At 49.0% G+C, this 18,239-nt stretch overlaps 1 protein-coding gene and 1 long non-coding RNA gene across 25 annotated transcripts in view; one reads left to right on the top strand and one right to left on the bottom strand.

The window, feature by feature from the left end:
• The window catches only part of Armc9 (armadillo repeat containing 9), a 126,098-nt gene that overhangs the window by 5,336 nt on the left and 102,523 nt on the right, over positions 1-18,239 (bottom strand). For 5 of the 20 annotated variants that reach the window (XM_039083408.2, XM_039083414.2, XM_063267034.1 and 2 more), the window contains 2 exons: positions 14,775-14,911; positions 9,676-9,802 (listed from right to left, as the gene is read on the bottom strand). In XM_039083408.2, coding sequence (XP_038939336.1) covers positions 9,676-9,802; positions 14,775-14,911 — 264 coding nt within the window. Of the gene's footprint in view, positions 1-4,542; positions 4,692-8,481; positions 8,698-9,675; positions 9,803-14,501; positions 14,912-18,239 lie in introns of those variants that run through there. The other 15 variants (XM_039083412.2, XM_063267031.1, XM_063267030.1 and 12 more) reach the window with 8 other exon arrangements.
• LOC102548542 (uncharacterized) overlaps positions 1-18,239 on the top strand; it is a 96,072-nt gene that overhangs the window by 32,503 nt on the left and 45,330 nt on the right. For 3 of the 5 annotated variants that reach the window (XR_010055047.1, XR_010055048.1, XR_005489274.2), the window contains exon 1: positions 8,459-8,597. The exons of 1 other annotated variant lie outside the window; for it this stretch is intronic. This is a non-coding gene — a long non-coding RNA (uncharacterized LOC102548542). Of the gene's footprint in view, positions 1-8,458; positions 8,598-14,904; positions 16,104-18,239 lie in introns of those variants that run through there. One more of the 5 variants, XR_005489272.2, reaches the window with a different exon arrangement.

The raw sequence follows: 18,239 nt of genomic DNA, 5'->3' as shown, positions 1-18,239 counted from the left end.
TTTAGGAGGGGTGGCCAGGAACGTCGTGCTGATATAGTGATGTTGAACCCTCAAACAATCCTGCAACACAGGAGTTCCTTTTTAGCAGATGCAGACTGAGGGTCCAAAGTTCAGGAGCCTTCCTGAGCTCATCCGCAGGCAGTGACGCCAGGAGTGGAGAACAATCGCTTTCCAGCTGTCTTCCACTAATTCCTGTGGGCCCAGCCCAGTGTTTTCAAACAGCATTTTGGGGTCTAGGTTCCACTGTCTCCCAGGAATGGGCTGGGCCTGGGCTGAGCACTCCCTGCCCATCTTGTCTTGCAGCCAGAAGTAGTGACACACGCACTTAAACTGTTTTCTCATCTTGAGAACCTGGTTCTCACTATTTGCAAAAAAAATTGTCCATTTTCCCGTGTCTTAAAGTTGTGAAGCCCCAGGATCATCACTCAAGGTCACCATTAAGGAGCTGACTCCACACCGGCTTACACAGAGCACACAAACAGAAGGTGGCCAGTCTTCCTTAAGTGTGTGTCTTAGGGTGTGAGTACAAAAGGTTTGTGTATCCAGTTGGCTTTGAGCTTGCTAATGGGGCCTCCTAAGCTACTATAGTGATGGTAAGAGGCTGTGGGACCCCTGCTATAGCAGTGAAGGGTAAGTTCCCTGTTGAGATGTGAAGGCCAGGACCATAGAAAGCAAGAGACATTCTTCCTAGAGAGGCGCAGGGCCTGTTCTGACCTTCTTGGGGTGGTGGCTGAGCACGAATAAGTTTCTGTATCTGTAAAATGGTTAAACACAGGGACTGGAGAGGTGGCCCAGCGGTTAGGAGCACCTCTCGAAGCACCCACATCAGGAAGTTCGTAACTTCCTGTCACTCCAGTTCCATAGGGATCTGACACCTCTGGCTTTCTTGGGCATTTGAACTCTCATACACACACACACACACACACACACACGCACACACACACGCACGCACGCACACACACACGCACACACACACGCACGCACGCACACACGCACGCACACATATAATATTTATAATATATATACATATATACACACACATATATATATACATACATAAATATAAAGAACTAAAAATAATAAAGATATCCAGGTGTGGCAGCATGTGCCTTTAGTCTCAACACCCAGGAGACAGGCACAGGCAGGTCTTTGTGAGTTTGAGGTCAGCCTGGTCTACATATGGAGTTCCAGGTCAACCAAGGCTACAATAGTGAGACCCTGTCTTTGGAAAATGTTTAAAAACATTGAGGCTGCATTGTAGTCCCAGGTATAGGCATCCCATAAATCAGGGTTACAATTTTGGAAGTTTCTTAGGAGGAAATCATGGCCTTGTTTTTACCTCTATAACTGTCCACATATATATCTTGAGACAGGATCTTGTCTATCTACCTACCTAATACTTATAGATGATATATATATATATATATACATATATATATGTGTGTGTATATATGAAGTCAATGAATGACTTTGGTATTTTGTCACTGGCACAATAATTTTTTAAAGAAGATTTATGTGTGTGAGTACACTGTAGCTGTCATCAGAACAGGGCATGGGATTCCATCACAGATGATTGTGAACCACCATGTGGTTGCTGGGAATTGAACTCAGGACCTCTGGAAGAGCAGTCAGTGCTCTTCACCACTGAGCCATCTCTCCAGCCCCCACAACACCTAATTTTTAAATGTGGTAAGATACACATACATTTCCAGTGTGTGGATCACCTGAAGGTGTAGTTCCATCTCCCTTAGAGAAGGAATGACTGTGAAGCAGGCCGGAGTCACCCAGGTCAACAACACGGAAACACGGAATCACCCTTGTGAGTCACGGAGTTCTCCCACGGCAGAAGCAGAGCTGGTGCTGTGCTCCTGGACCTGTCCTCAATCAAGTCTGGAGGCTGACTGGCCAGTCCAGGCTGTCCTCAACCACTGCCGAGGCTGGCCAGTATTGGCACTGTGAGGTCATGCAATTGGAGCCAGGGGTGAGCAGAAGTGATTGGCAGAAGACACGGAGAAAAGGGAGAAGGACTCAGACAGCAGAGTGCAGAGAGCTGTGCCCTCCCAGCAGGAAAGGGCACTGGCCTTCTGCAGGGGGATTCAGAGGAGATGGTTGTCTCTCCGTGTCAGATGGGCTTGAGGATAGGATTTGGGTGTGTGTGTGTGTGTCCCCCCCGTCCCCCCCCCCCGTGTAGTGGGATTAAAGCAGATACCCCTACTGAGTCGAACAAACTTCTCTGCTGGGACTTGGTTGGGAGCCTGAATAACAGGGATAACCTTTCACTGGTCGAAGTTAAGGATGTGAGCAGGAAGCCTTTGGACTGAACTTGCACCCTCCCTGGATCTCCCGCAGGCCCCACCTCAGTCTTAACCCATCAAGCCTCCGCTGTCACAGGAGCCCACATCTTAAATCTCCCTCTCTACATACACATAATGTTGTCTTTTGGAAGAGCCTTGACTCACATGAGCCATAGGAACTCTGCTTAGCAGCTCACGACCCTTCTGGGAATCCTCAGGCAGGAGCTCTCTCTGGCTGGCTCTCCCCACTAGCTGACTGAAATCCTGCCTGAGCATCAGGGAGGCAGCCCTTGGTAGCACCCAAGATTTCCCCCCACCTTCTGCCAAGGCTCTCCAAGTCTTGATTGGTGCTGCCGGAGGAGGGCCTGTTGGCAAGGAGTTTTCCTCCAGTCCTGCAGGGGTAGGGAAGGGCACTGCCAAAGGTACAGTGGGCAGGCCCAAAGGAAGTCCAGGAAGGCACTCACCCATGACTTTCAGAAAGTTATTAGTTACAGGAACACATTTGACGGATGTGTTCATTGGGAGGTGCCCCGAAGATAGGCAAGGGTTTATTAGGGTACTGCTTTATGTCAGCTTATCAATGGGGACATTGTCCTGGCGAAGAAGAGCTGTACAGGACACCAGAGAGATCACACCTCCACTTGGATCTGGAATGCTGACTCACCCCAGCAGCTCGGCACCCCTGCAGAGGATCCCATGTCCTCTCCTTAAGCAGGAAGGCATGAAGGAGGTTCTTAGGGGCTGCTCTCTGCTCACTAAGTTTGGTTGCTGCTACAAGACACCTCGTCCTGAGAATAATGAGACCTAGGCAATGGTGGGGAGAGGTGGGTAGCAGGAGAGAGGAAAGTACACTGGGTGAACTAATGGCTACCAACAGTCCACATGTGTGCACCAGATACTAGGCTCCCCTGTCCTGCTAGCCATGGCCACTGATTCCAAAGTGTCACTTTTAGCTGGATGTACTAAATAAGTACTGTATCTTGAGCTGCCACCTTATCTGGAGGGGCACATGAGGGAAGAAAAAAAAAGCATAAACATAAACTCTCTTATATTTTTGGTTGTGAGCCTAGCCTTTAACGGCTGAGCCATCTCTCCAGCCCATAAACATAAACTCTCTTCTCATATTTAAAAAGAACCAAGTATGGTGGTGCATGCCTTTAATCCTAGCACTCAGGAGGCAGAGGCACAGGGATTTCTGTGAGTTCAAGGCCAGCCTGGTCTAGAGTAACAGGGCAGAAGGTGTCTCTTTTATCTGAAAGGCTTGGGGATAAAAGTATTTTGGGTTTAGTTTTAAAACATTTTGGAATATACGCATTGGTATAATGAAATATCTTGTGAACAGGATCCAAGTCCTTCTTTCTGAGGTAGGGTCTCACTATGTAGACCAGGCTGACCTGGAACTCACAGATCCACCTGCTTCTGCTTCCCCAGTGCTAGGGTCAAGGATGTGCATCAATATGCCTGGCCATGCAGGACCCAAGTCTCTCTCTCTCTCTTTATGTGTATGTGTGAGGGCCTGTGTGTGTGTGTGTGTGTGTGTGCGTGTGTGTGCATATATGTATATATGCATGTATGTATGTATGTGCACCACATCTAGAGTGCCTGGAGCTGGGGTTATAGGTGGCAGTGAACTGCTTGAGGTGGGTGCTGCAAACTAAAGCCAGGCCCTCTGCTAGAGCAGTAGGAAGTCCCCAGGAAGAAGCTGCACCTTTTACTGAACATTCTACAAAGCTCATTGACAGCTCAGCATGTCAGTGGCTATGGAGAGGTTGGAGTGACACGGGTCTAACAGTTTCTCCTGGGCTCTTCAGCCCTGGAAATAGTCATTCCTTGCCCAACTCCACATCTGATCTGACATCCTAGACAAATGGATACAACTTTTTGGTATGTATTGACCAAACTCTAGTTCCCACCCACCACAGGGCTGAGTCAGTGCATGGCATCTGAATCCTATAGCAGAGGCACCCTGTCCACTGTAACCAACTCCTATTATGTTTCCATCAGTGTATTTGAAAAGTGCCTTGGTTTAGGACTTTCTTTGTTCTGTTACTATGAAAAGCACCATCATATGTTATCTCATTGGTACACTAAATTTGGTGTGGCCTTGGTCGGAGTTTCTAGACTACGGCTACTCATATTGGGGTCTGTAATAACAAACTATTCCCTTTGAGAGGAGCATTGTGGCTTGTGTTATAAACAGCAAATACTCTTAGTTACTGAGTCACCTCCCCAGTTTCCAGACCACAACTTATTGCAAAATTTCATTTATGCCACCAGGCATGATGGCATATACCTATAATCCCAGCACCAGATGGGCAGAAACAGGCAGTTCTTTATGAGTTCAACGTCAGCCTGGTCTTCATAATGAGTTTCAGGTTAGCCAAAGTTAGTGAAACCCTGTCTCAAAAAAACAAAAAACAAAAGAATCATTGATGTTTCATGTGTGCATTATGTAAATTATACAACATAACCTGAATGTAATTTTATAGTTTTTAAAGATGGGATCTTGCTAGGCCCAATGACAAATGCCTATAATCCCACCTCTGGGGGAGGGGGGGCTGGGAGAGGAGGGGAACTGGGAACTTGAGGCTTGCTTGGAATAAACAATGAGACTCTGTCTCAAAGCAAAGAACTATACAAACAACAACAACAAAAACAAAAACCCCAAACCCCAAAATATTGAGTATAGCTATGTAGTTCAAAGTAGCCTGGAACTTTCTTTGTATGTGCATGCACATATGCTCACATGGTATATGCGTTCACGAATGCATGCAGGTACATGCCAGTTGGAGGATGAAAAGAGTATGTCTCCATACTGGGTCTCTCTGAACCTGGAGCTCACAGTTTTTGTTGCTGTTTTTGGCTACAATGGCTGGCGAACAAGCCCCAGCAATCCTGTCTTCTCCTCCCTCCTCCCTCCTCTCTCCTCCCCAGCACCGGGTTACCAGGTAGACACAGCCACATCTGCCTTTTACATGGGTGTTGGAGACCAAACTCAGGTCCCTATTGTTGTGCAGTGACTGCTCTGACCCTTTGAACTCTCTCCAGCCCCACGCCTGGCGCTCTTGGTCTTCCTGTCTCTATTTGCAAAGCATAAATGGTTACATCCTGCTTCAAATAGCACTTAAGAGTTTTTCTTTCAAATAAGCCAGATGTGGATGGTGTGCACATCTGTAATCCCAGCCCTTTGGAGACTGAGTCTCAATATCAAAGCCAGCCTAGTGAGAGCCAAGGCAGTCTCGGCTTCACAGTAAGACCCCATCTCAAAAAACTAAACAGAGGGCCGGGAGACGGCTTATCAGGGAAAGCGACTCTTATTTAAGAGTGACTGGAGTTTGACTCCTGGGATCCACAGAAACATACATGTCAGGTGGTCACAGTGACCTACTTGTAACCAATCTCTGCACTTAGAGACAGAGCTGGAAACCCCTGAAGTGAACCAGCTGGCTAGACTACCTGAGACCCTGCACCAGCATAAAGTGGAAACCAAACAAGGAGTGCACCTGATATCAACCTCATGTTCCACGGGGGCAAACGCCCCACAAGTATACGCTCCCACCACCAAAAAAAAAAAAAAAAAAAAAAAAAAAAATCAAGTTCTACATAACCGTAAAACCAGTTTTCCAAAGATTCAAATTCTGCAGCATTTTGGATTTCAGACTTTCAGGTTAGGGATGTTTAAGCTATATTTGTAAAACAATCATTTCCTGTCTGTGTAAGAAAGGTTCTGGGCCCAAGATTAGATATGAGCTTTGCATCTGCAGATTCTCCCCTCCCACTCAGCTATGGTTACTTTCTGGGATTCACGGGGCCACCTACAGATCATGTGTCAACACCATGTCAACCTGTGGTGGCAGGCCTGAAGTGATAGGAAAGCAAGAGGCATTCAAGGCGATCTTCCTGGGTGTGGTCAGTCACGGGAAGCAGCAAGTATTCAATTCAAGGAACAAGCAAGCCTCCTCTGTTGAGACTCGGTGTTAATTGGAGTGACTGACACCTTGGCCCAGTGCATTTTTGTTTTTTAACAAACTGTAAGAACGTGATCTTTTATTGGGGGGAGATTCATCAATCCTTCTTGGGCACTGCCTTCCTCATAGCTGCCAGCATGTTGCTCAGCTCCTCTCACTTTCTCATTGTGTGGATGTGTGTGCCCACCCTGTTCTTGATAAACTTGAGTGCACGCTTGTCCTTGGACACTTTGAGCAACTCCACGGCGTACCATATCGTGTCCCGCATGAACTTGGTGTGCTTGGAGAGGGGCCTGCCGCCACACAGGCTGTGTCTCGGCTTGCTGACGCTTGTGGCCTTTGAGACCCACAGCCAGGGGGTATCGCAGGGCCATGGGCACTGCTTTCCGATGGCGACTGGACAGGGCCAGTACATTCTTATTCTGTCTTTTAAAACATTTCATTTCATTTCTTCCTTTTGCATGTGTGTAGTTGTGAACACACTGTGGTCCATGTGTGGAGGTGAATGATGTATGGGAATCAGTTCACTCCACCCTGTGGCTCTTGGGGATCAAACTCAGGTTTGGTAGCTGGTGCCTAGACTCAGGGACCCATCTTACTGGTTTTGAAGATCAGAACAGGTTCTTGCTATGTAGCCCAGCCTGGCCTTTAACTTACAGCCTGGTGCAATAAATGTATTTTAAAGTCATCAATGTTTCTCCAGTGACTTAAGGCTAGGATTTGAAGGAGCTTGTAGAAAGAAGGGCCTGGTGGGATGGCTCAGCAGGGAAAGGTGCTTGCTGCTCAAGATTGGTGATCTGAGTTCAATCCCCAGGAAGTACATGATGGTAGGAGGCAAGAACCAATTCTGCAAAAGTTGTCCATTGACTTACCATAACACACATCCCACCCCCATGTTAGGACGTATACAAACAAATTATGTAGGTTTTTTTTTTTTTTTTTTTTTTTTTTTTTTTTTTTTTTTTTTTTTTTAGAAAAGTGGAGCTTTTTCTACAGAAGAGGAAGGGACAGTGAGCTTTAAACTTTATGTCTAGCTTCCCTAGAAGCAATACGATAACAGGCCTAGGTCTTGGAAGGTACTGGAAAGGAGCCTGTCTGGCACCTGTGTCCAAATGCTTCTGGGGCATCTGGGCCAGTGGAGCATCACCAACATCCGGTGTCTCCAGGGCTGTGGCTTCCTGGACACCCCACTGTCCCTATGCCAAAGACAGAGTCTTTGCTCTCTGCCAGCGTGCTTTCTCTGTCTCCTATGTACTCATCCAAAGTGCCTTCTGACTGCCAGGAATGGGGACCCAGGCAGCCACCCATCTAAGCTATTTCTGAGGATGGTGGCAGTCAGCTGTGGCCATCTGACAGCACAGCTGGCTCCCTGACTGCGGGAAGCCCGAACCCTGTGGTCAAAGGTGTGACCTGTCTTTGTGGTCAGGTAGGAGGGAAGGGTACTTTGCTGAGGTCCACAAGGGGCCTGAGCTGAGAAGATAGACCAGCAAAGAAGAGGTTAGGAGGCAAACATTCCCCGAATGGTCGGCGGGGCGGGGGGATGGGACAGTGTTCACTTCCCTCTTTCCACCGTATCTTCTCATGGAACCCCCCACATTTAGAAAGAGCTGAATTCTGTGATGCAAGATAAGGGCAACTCCACAGGGTACCTGTGCCCAGTCGAAGCTTAAAGGGCCAGCTAGGTGTAGTGAGGGGCGTTTCTAGGGGAGCTTTGTGGAGCCCTGCCATGTGAGAATGGCTATTTTAGGGTGAAGGGCTGTCTTCAGTGGTGAGCTTCGGAAATTAGTTCAGCATTTACAGGAAGAAAGAGGCCCCAGCACCGGAAGAGCAGACTTGGCTTAGCTGCACGACAGGAGAGGACCCATCTGGTGTGTGAGCAAGGAGGCCAAGTGAGAAGACTGTAGCTCTCCCCAAGTTCCTTAATATTTTGATCCTACCCAAGCCAAGGAGCCCTGAGCTGGTGACAAGCTCCCCTTTAGTAGCTCTGAGAGTGGGCGGGAGGGCCGTGGTAGACTGGCCAGAGAGGTAGAGCTGTACACTGCGGACACCACGGGGGGTGGGGGGACTTCTGTTCACTCTAGAAACCATTGTGAGGTGGGGGGTTCCTGCAGACACTGGGGGGTGCTTACAGTAGGTGTGGATGGCAGCACTTCCCAGTCTATTATAAAGGCTCATGAGGCCCCTGCCTCATTCCTCCAATGGAGTTTGAGGGCACAGACTTGCTCAACACACTCTAGCTTTATTTCAGTGCTAGAGACTGAGTGTTCCCTCTTCAGGTTGCTCTGTCTTCAGGGTATGTGTCCTCAGGAGGCCTGGAGGGCAGGGAAGAGACAAGGTAGGCTCCTACCTGAGGTTTCCTCAGGTCTGAAGTGGCTGGGGAGACCTTCAGAGGGGTGCTTTGAGGTTGTGAAAGACAGTAGCAATTCGCTGAGGACCTGCATGTTCCCCAGGGAAAGAGGAACGAAACCACTTCTTTGGTCTTTTACCAGGGTCTAGCTTCTGTCTGTGATCCCTGACCTTATGCCTGAGCCATTGGCTAACATCATCTTTGATCTCTCTCCTGTCCGCCCATCTCACTTGTAAGAGTTAAGAGCATGCTGCACCCTGAACACTCCCAGCGGCTTTCCTTTCCTTCCTTTCTCCCTCCCTCCCCTCCGCTGCCCTTCCCTCCCCTTTTTCGTGACAAAGTCTTGTTATGTAGCCCAGGCTGGCTTCATACTCTTGATACTCCTGCCTCAGCTTCCCGTGGGCTCGAATTACAGGTGTTCACCATCACTTCTTAGCAATTCTTAAAACTATGTCCTCAGTGGTAGGTGGATTTCTGTGGGTTTGAGTCCTAGGCCAGCCAAGGCTACATAGTTAAGAGCCCGTCCCCAAAACCAAACCAAACCAAACCAATCCAAACCCAAACCCAATCCCAATCCCAAACCCAAACCAAAACCAACAGCACGGACATCTTTTTCTAGGCTGACAATGATGGTTCTCAGGCAGGAGGTTCTTACTGTCCCTTGGCTCTGACACACTGGTGGGTCACCAGGTATTCCTACTGGATATATTTATCATGTGTCGGACCCCAGAGAAGTTTCTTTCACTTCTGTTGGCACACAGGAGCCCTCAATTGTAAGATGCTGTATATATCGGCCAGGCAGTGGTGGCTCTGACCTTTAATCCCAGCACTTTGGAGGCACAGGCAGGTGGATCTCTGTAAGTTTGAGGCCAGCCTGGTCTACAGAATGAGTGCCTGGACAGTCAGAGCTACACAGAGAAATCCTGTCTCTAAGAACATTAAAAAGAAGAGGAGGAGGAGGAGGAGGGGGAGGAGGAGAAGAGGAAGAAGAAAGATACTGTATATGTAGCCCGTGGGGGTTGATCTGGGGACCTGATTCGTAGGATGAATACTCGTGACATCTTACCTGGTGGTGTGTCCACTGCTTGGGTCCTGGATCACCTCTCTTGGCCAACTGAGGGCTGCTGTGGGGATCAAGCGAGACTCCTGGTGTCCAGCTGGTAGCCACTCTCTTGGCTTGTGGTCCATAACTGCTGAGGAGAAGACAGAGCCCATTACACACCTGCCCTGGAGCCTCCAAGGATAGCTTTCCTGGGCTACACAGCCGAGGCAGGTGCAACCCCAGACCGGTGCATGCTGGCTCCCGGGGCCTGGTCGCCATGGACCTGGGTTTACTAACCCTGCTGCTTGGGGTCTTGCAGGCAGGGGTTACAGCGTGGGAATTGTTGTCCCCTTCCTATGTATCCTCCAGTCTCCTCTCTGCCTCCGGGGAAGCCGGTAGTCATAGACTGTTTCTCTAGGCTCTATACAAAGCTGGGAGAGTATGTGTGAGGGTGTATTTGTCTACCATAAACAAATACAACCATGTCTCCTGGACTTGGAGTTGCTAGATCTGGCGGCTTTAGATATAGAAATTTAGAAATGGAGCAGGATACTCAGGTGCCTGAGGAGATACCATCAGGCTGAGGTCTCAGTGTGCTCACAGGGCTAGCAAGTGGTCATGGCCACATTCAGGCTGCCACGCATCTCAATGCTACGCTGAGCTTCTGTGGAGGCCTGGAGATGAGCTCATGGTTGTCTCTGTGTCAAAGTCATTTATCCATTCTCTGGCCTGGTTACTGTCAGGGTACACTTCGACAGGGTGTGTGGATTTGTTTCTTTCTAGTCTAGCTTTTTTTCAGCTGCTCCAGATTCTTCCTAGTTTCCACATAGAAAACACCTCCGTCCCCACCCAGTCTCTCTCTCTCTCTCTCTCTCTCTCTCTCTCTCTCTCTCTCTCTCTCCCTCCCTCCCTCCCTCCCTCCCTCCCTCCCTCCCTCCCTTCCTCCCTCCCATGACAGGGTTTGTCTGTGTAGCCCTGGCTGTCCTGGAACTTGTTCTGTAGCCCAGGTTGGCCTACATAGATCCACCTGCTCTGCCTCCCAGCGTTGGGATTAAAGGTGTGCACCACCTTTAATTAAATTTTCTCTTCTTCATTCCTATTAAAGATAAAGACAGAGAGAAAGAAACATATTCTATATTAAATATAAAGGAACCTGCCTTGTATTTCCCCTCAAATTCAGAGCAGGAGGCTTTTTACTGACCTAAACAAGAAATACCTTTCTGAGGGGTTGGTAGAGAATTTGCCTAGCAAGCGCAAAGCCCTGGGTTTAGTCCTCAGCACCCCTCCCCCCAAAAAAAGAAATCCATTTCCAATATGGCACCTAAAATGTAATTTGGTTTTAGTCTATCTGGGCCTAGAATTTTCTGCTTCTGACTCTTCGAGAGACCACAGCTGGGCGTGTCCCTGTTCTCTCATCAGTGTGCTGGAACGGGGTTCAGGGGGACAAAGGCTTGGCATACTGAGTAAATCTGAGTGGCCACACACATTCAGGTGCTGACCCTGCACCTCCACGTTCAGTTTTCCAAGGCCACCAAGAGGGCAGGAAAGACCTTCAGGACCTGGGCTTCCTGGGGTCAGAGTACAGGAACAGCATGACGGCAGGAGAACAACAGTGGTAAGCCCACAGGCTGAGGCTCTCGGTCCACCCTTCCTGTGATGGTCGATCTTCGTTGTTCATTATTTTTTATTTTTTCCTTTGTTTTTATAGGTATATGTGTGTGCTTGTGTGTGTATGTCTGGGTACCACGTGCACTCAGGAGGCTTTATAGGTCTGAAGAGGGCATCTGATTCCCTGGAACTGGACTTTATGGGGGAGTTGTGAGCCACCCTGTGAGTGCTGGGAATCTAAGCCAGTCCAGTCCAGTCCGTTTTTTTTTTTTTTTTTTGTTTTGTTTTGTTTTTTTGGTTCTTTTTTTTTCGGAGCTGGGGACCAAACCCAGGGCCTTGCGCTTCCTAGGTAAGCGCTCTACCACTGAGCTAAATCCCCAGCCCCCCCCCCTTTTTTTTTAAGGCAGGGATTGAAATATGTTCTTGAAGGCCTGAAACTCACTATGTAGACCAGGCTGACCTCGAACTTAAGACATCTGCCTGCCTCTGCCTCCTGAGTGCTGAGATCGAAGGTGTGCATCACCACTGCCTGGCTCTGATGGTTAGTTTTAAATACTAACTGGACACAGTCTACAATCATGTAGGAAGGGAGTCCCAGTATGGGTGTGTCTAGATCAGCTTGGCCTGTGGGCATGCCTGTGGTGAACCCCTGACTAACAGAAGACTCTGCCACTCTGGGAGGAAGCACTGCCTGGCCAGGGTATCCTGGATCATACTAGAAAATAATCTGGACATTCCCATGTATGCATGCTGACTGCTCCCTGCTCTTGCCTATGGGTGGGATATGACTGGCTGCTTCCAGTTCCTGCTTCCTTGACTCTTCTACGATGATGGTTTGTAATCAGAAACTGTGAGCCAAGTAAACCCCTTTTCTCGTAAGTTGCTTTTGCCAAGGTATTTTATTGCAACAGCTATGGTAGCCCACCTCTCTTGCCGCTTCCCCCATCCCACACTACACTGTGGACTCTGAGATCTCACCTAAGTAAAAGGCGCCCATGGACAGAGCCAGCATCTGGGAGGAACGGACTCTATGGGTGCACATCGGCAGTTCCTGGAACAGATGGACAGATGTACCTCCTCTGTGACAAGTCCATTTCCGACAGTGCTGGCTGGGCACCTGAACCCCACATCTGCTCACCTGTGTGATTTTTTTCTTTTTTTTTTTTTTTTGGTTCTTTTTTGCGGACCTGGGGACCGAACCCAGGGCCTTGCGCTTCCTAGGTAAGCGCTCTACCACTGAGCTAAATCGTGATTTTTTTCTTTTTTAAGGTAAGATCCTCAGGATGTAGCCTCAGCTGGACCTGATATTCATTCGTTATGTGGGCCAGTCTGTCAGGAAGTAGTCTCAGCTGGACCTATACTCATTCGTTATGTGGGCTAGTCTGGCCTAGACTACTTCTCAGAGGCGTCCCACTTCTGTCATCCTACTAGGTGACAAGGGTGTGCCACCCTACTAGGTGGGCCTAACCAGTGTATGGTTGACACTCACATTATGTCTTGGTAGCTGGGGAAAGAACTTTCCTCAGGATAATTGGTGTCCAGTGGGAAGAAACTAAGCAATGGACAAGATGGGGCTGGGAGAGCTTTTGCCATCAGTCCCTCAGGCCCAGGTTGCTGAGAGCTGCAAGATACGGGGCAGCAGGCCAACCGATGGATTGGCATTAGTGTACTCAGGGACGGGTGACTGCGGACAGGCTAGGCTGAAGGGTGATAGAGAAAGGTGGAGTCTACACCCGAAAAGAACAAATGTCCCAGGGAAGCAGAGGACAGTGGAGACGAAGCCCACAGGGAAGCGGGAGCCAGTGTGGAGCCTGGGGTCCCAGGCTGGCTGAGTGAGTAGGGACCAGGTAAGGAGCTGACACTTGGAACACTGTCCTAGCCCTTGGAGCAGGTTGAGGTTTGGCATCTGTCCAGGGGCTAGGACCAGGCACTGGGGATGTGGCACTTGGCTGGCATGTTCGAGGACCTCAAAGTACAGGGAAGGTGACCCTCATCCTTTGGATCAGCAGAACCAGCAGACATCACTGTTGGCCAAGCTAATACCTCACGGTGAAGGGATACTTAGTGGGATTTACAACTGCAAACACAGGCCAAATAACCAATGAAAAATGACTTGGCAAGAGCTCTGAAGCTCCCCATAACTAAAAGGCCCCTGGAGTGTCCCTCTCCCCCAAGTCACAGGACCCTCCCTACCTGGTGCCTCAGAATCTGGGCATGGGAGCCTTTGACTTGAACCACCCCTGAGCTGATGTTTCTCTTCCTGAGATCTGATCTGCTATTTTGTGGCTTTTCCTATTTGAGTGGAGATTAGAGTCTTATCTGGCTTGCTCACAATCCTTTCAATTTCCTCTTGAAAATTAAAAAAGAAATACTCTGTATATTTCTGCTTCAAAAATGCTTTTTCTCCTGTGGTAGCTAAAAAAAATACTTTTATGCCCCAGCGGGTTCTGTTTAACTCACTGACTGGATGCTTCAAAGCACATTCTGACCTCAGGGCTGTTTGTGCCCGCTGCACATTCTAATGCCACATGGCTGAACTCTAGCATGAGACTGAGACACTGAAACTTGGTGTAGGTCTGTATTGGGCGGGTTTAGCTAAGGTTAGGAATGTCTCCTGAGGGTTCATTTGGCAGTGTGGAAGAGGTGAGACCTGTGGGTCTAGAGCAAGGTGATGAGGTCAATGAAGTGCCACCTCACAGGGGAGGGAGTTGATGTTGTTACTGTGGAAATCTTGTTAGTTCCCTCAAAAAGGAATTGCCATAAAAGCCCAACTCTCCCTGGCTGCTGGCTTCTTGTTTTGCATGTACGTGGTGCCATTCACCATGCTGTGACACAACCAAAGAGGACCTCACTAGTGGTTGAAGTAATGGGACCACTGGGTCTTCGATTTCCTGGTTCCTAAACTGTGAACTAAATAAAGTGCCCAGCCCCAGGGCCTGTGGAGACAGTTCTCTTGGCAAAGTGCATGGGGACTGAGTTCAGTCTCCAGCACCCACATAAAAACCAGGGCACAGCCGTGTCCACCTGCAATCCTAGTACCAGGGAGGTAGAAACAGAATCTTCTCTGAGGCTTGCTGACCTAGTTGAATCAATCAGTGGGCTCCAAGATCAGTGAGAGACCCTGTCTCAAAAAATAAGGTAGAGAATGATAAAGACACCTTATGTTGATCCCCGGCACACACAAAATAAAGCGCGGGCACTTTGTGATCGTCAAGGCCAGTGGACTAAGCCAGAGAGCAAGCTGAGATCTCTACACTGAAGTCTTGTTTATCTTAAACCTAGCTCTGGGAGCTGCTAGACGTGAGCAGTAGACACATTGTTTCAATAGATCTGGAGGATGGCGGGACCCCAAATCTGGTAGTGTGGCTGGAGCTTGTGGACTTCTGGGATCCAGGACTGTGGCTGAAGCCAGAGGGCTTCCCAGGAGCTGGCATGCACCTACGGCCCGCTGTTTCATCACTTGGGTTTTTGAGCCCCGGAGCTCAGGACTGGCTCTGCACACTCAGCGCTCTTACATGACGAGGGCGTGGCACGCCCAGCAACACCTCGTTTGCCCTCTTTGTAGTCATCTGGCTGAGCGACTGGTATGGGCCTCGGGCAACCATTTCTGGCTTGTTGGGCATTCTGGGAAGAAATGAGATGGTCTCCTACCCTGCGGAAAAACAAAACAAAACACGAAAAAACAAACAATAAATATAGATAACTGGAAGGTATTTGATAGCTGACTCCTGGGTAGAATTACAAAGAGATGCAGGAAGTGTCTACACCTAAGATTCTTTTGGGAAACGGACACTTGAAAACATCTTTTTGTTTGTTTGTTTAGTTTTGGCTTTTTAAGTTAAAAAAAGTTACATTCATTTATTTAATGTGTGTGTGAGTGCACACCATGGCACACGTATGGAGGTCAGAAGGTCAGAGGACAACTTGGAGCAGTTGGTTCTCGCCATCATTTGAGGACCTGGTGATTAGATCACCAGAGTCGGCAGTGAGCGGCACCTTCACCTGCGAGCCATTTTTTATCTGCCTGCTGCTTTTTTTTTTTTTTTTTTTTTTAAATAGGATCATGTAGCCCAGGCTGTCCTTGAATGCATGTAGCTGAGGATGATCTTGAACTTCTGATCTTCCTGCCTGCCTCTCCCAAGGGCTGGGATGACAAGTAGAGCCACCATCCAGCTAAACCACCTTTTAAAAGAGCAGTGACAGAAGCCAGCAGGTCCTGTGAGGTGGCAGCTGGACCTCCAACCTGCTAGTCCTCTTGTAAATCCACAATACCACAAAGGGTTAGCACATGTCTAACACATCAGTACATCTGAAGTGCTGTGGGTTGCACCAGGCTCCTGATGTTTCCATCAAACAAGACACAAACGTCTTCTCCAAGGAAGACGCCAACTGTGATATCCTATCATGCCAGCCCTGAACAGAGGCAGGCAAGACTGAGGCAACTTGAGTCCTTCTAACAATGAGTGATGCATGTTGCTGTGCTGGTCCCACGTTGGTAGAGATGGATGGCAGGTTCTGGTCCAGCCTTACCACACCATACTCAGATTTGGCAAGAGACAGGTCTGGGAGAGCTAGCTGTCCCTGAGACAGGCAAGCACTTGAGGCTCTGCGGGTCAACCTGGACAGGTCTGAGGAAGGCTGTGTGTGTGTGTGTGCATGCATGTGTGTGATAAAGTAGTCACTCACTCCAGCAAGGCCTGGTGACAAGCCCGTGCTGGCCTAGGGCCAGGTCTGGGCAAATGTCTTTTGATAATTAGCAATTTCTTATGGCTCAACAGGATGACAAGGACCATCTTGTCAGAGCAGGAGAGACTACATAGTGCTGGAGACGCACTGAGTTGGAGGTGGGCTTTGGGGTAGCTACCCAGCGTCTAGCTGTGCTGGGGTTTTCTGGGGGTCGAAAAGGGAAAAAAGCAGAGGGGTTGTAGGCCAAGGTAAAGAGGAACAAGATCTCTAGATTTGAGATCCATGGGAGACAGAGGGGCCAAAGAAATGATATTCTGTGTTAGAAGAATCCTCCTGTGGTCATGGTGGGTACGGGATGGCAAGAGGGAATATGGGAAGTCAGGAGAGAAAGGCCCAGAGAGCGAAGGCTGGGGCAATAGTGAAGGGTGGGGCGCTGGCCTGTTGCGGTGAGGGTGTGGGGGCGGGGGTGTTAATGTCAGTTCCTGAGGCACATCTACTCTGTGCAAGCTGGGCTGGGGTGCCAGCAGGGTGTGGGATGGGGGGGGGGATGAAGACCTCAGATGGGGCTCCAGACTCTGTTCAGAGCATAGCGTCTAGGAGGGAACGGGAATAATGGTAGATCAGGCCACTGTGGCAGGGATGGACGGGGATGGACAGCCACCGGGAGGGGGTTGGGTTAGGAACTGCGAGAGTTCAGTGGGCAAGTTAGGAATGGTTAGGTCATCCGTGATCCTGGAAGGCACTGGCTGAGCATGCCAGTGGAGGAAATCCAGGCTGGAGGAAGTAGCCAGAGGCTCTAAGTGGGACAAACAACACTCTGGTGTACAAAGGCTAAAGGAAGGAGGAGCTAGAGGGGGAGGAGACAGTACAAGGAGCTGTTAGGTGCGGAGATGGGGCAGAGGGCCTCCAGCATCCAGAAGGCTTAGGCCTGTTTGTGCAGGAGTCAGGTCTGGGAGGTACGGCCACAGCAAGGCTGAGAGAGGGTAGAGTTCTGTTTACCTCAGCCTTTCTGTTCTTGATGATAAAACCAGTTTGCCATGAAAGATTAGATAATACAAAGGTTGTATAGAATGGTCCCCGCCACAACACCCACAGGGGACTGCTTAACTGTGGTATCTTCTCGGTGGTTTTTAAAATGCAAATATGCAGCTGGGAATGTGGCTTCAGGCACTCAGCAAGGCCTGGGTTTGATCCCAGCACTGCCTTAACCGGGCACACTGGTACTCTAATCCTAGCACTGGTGGAGGCAGAGAAGTGCCATCTCAGTTAATAGCAAGTTCCAGGCCAGCCTGAGCTGCAGGAGACCCTGTCTCATTGGTGGTGCATGTCTTTAAGCCGAGCCCTACGGCAGATCTCTGTGAGTTCAAGGTCAGTCTAGTCTACATAGAAGTTCCAGGCCAGCCAGGGCTGCACTGTGAGACTGTCTCCAAAAAACCATCACACCTAGCTTTTGTCCCAAGGAAGGGGTGGTGGCGAATATATACCAAAGAACCCGGGACCAACGGCCAGTATGGCTCTACGCTGTGTGCACTTTACAGTCTGCTTTTCCATTCAGCTGCGCACTGTCACATTGAAGATCTTCCCATGTCACTAGCTGTTCTTAATTCTGCTACACAGTTCCGATACTGTTTGTGCTGATTAGCATAACTTTGGAAGCCAGCCTTCTATATTTGGCATGAAGATACTTTTCATAGTCAATGTCATAACTAATACCCCTGCACATACTGACCCAGAAAGCGCCAGCTTCTTGAATCTGTGAAACCCAAATTCACTAAGTATCCCCAGGAGTGCTAAGACCCTGGGTTTATCTGGAAGCAATGCAGGGTTACCAGGGGCTGGTGGTTGTGAATGGAGAATCAAATTCCCTCACTGTAAATCTAAGAAGCACAGAGGTAGGAATTCTGACCAGTCATTCATGGCCCTCAGGAGGCTGGAGGTTTCTGCATATTGTCACCTTCTCACCATGTCCCACTGAGAGGATCTCTCCATGTATTTTCTTGCTACAGTGCTTCTGAGGGTCAGAATCACATCTCACTTACTTCTGGGTCCCCAAGACTGAGTTTATACCCCATTGGTCATAGAAATGAAAACAATGTTGAACTTAGAGATGATGGTACACACTTGTAATCCCATCATTGAGAAGGCTGAGTCAGGAAAATAGTGAGTTTGAGGGCAGCCTGAACTACAAAATGAGACTCTGTCTCAAAAGAAAAAAAAAAAAAGTCTACTGAATCTACCTGGCAGAGGGCCTTGGGGGCGGCCACTGCTTTATGGAAGGTGGACAATGGATTCAG

Source organism: Rattus norvegicus, chromosome 9 (genome assembly GCF_036323735.1).
Source record: "Rattus norvegicus strain BN/NHsdMcwi chromosome 9, GRCr8, whole genome shotgun sequence".
Classification (NCBI taxonomy): domain Eukaryota; kingdom Metazoa; phylum Chordata; class Mammalia; order Rodentia; family Muridae; genus Rattus; species Rattus norvegicus.
The sequence above is the reverse complement of the archived record's forward strand: the minus strand, read 5'-3'. Positions and strand labels throughout refer to the sequence as shown.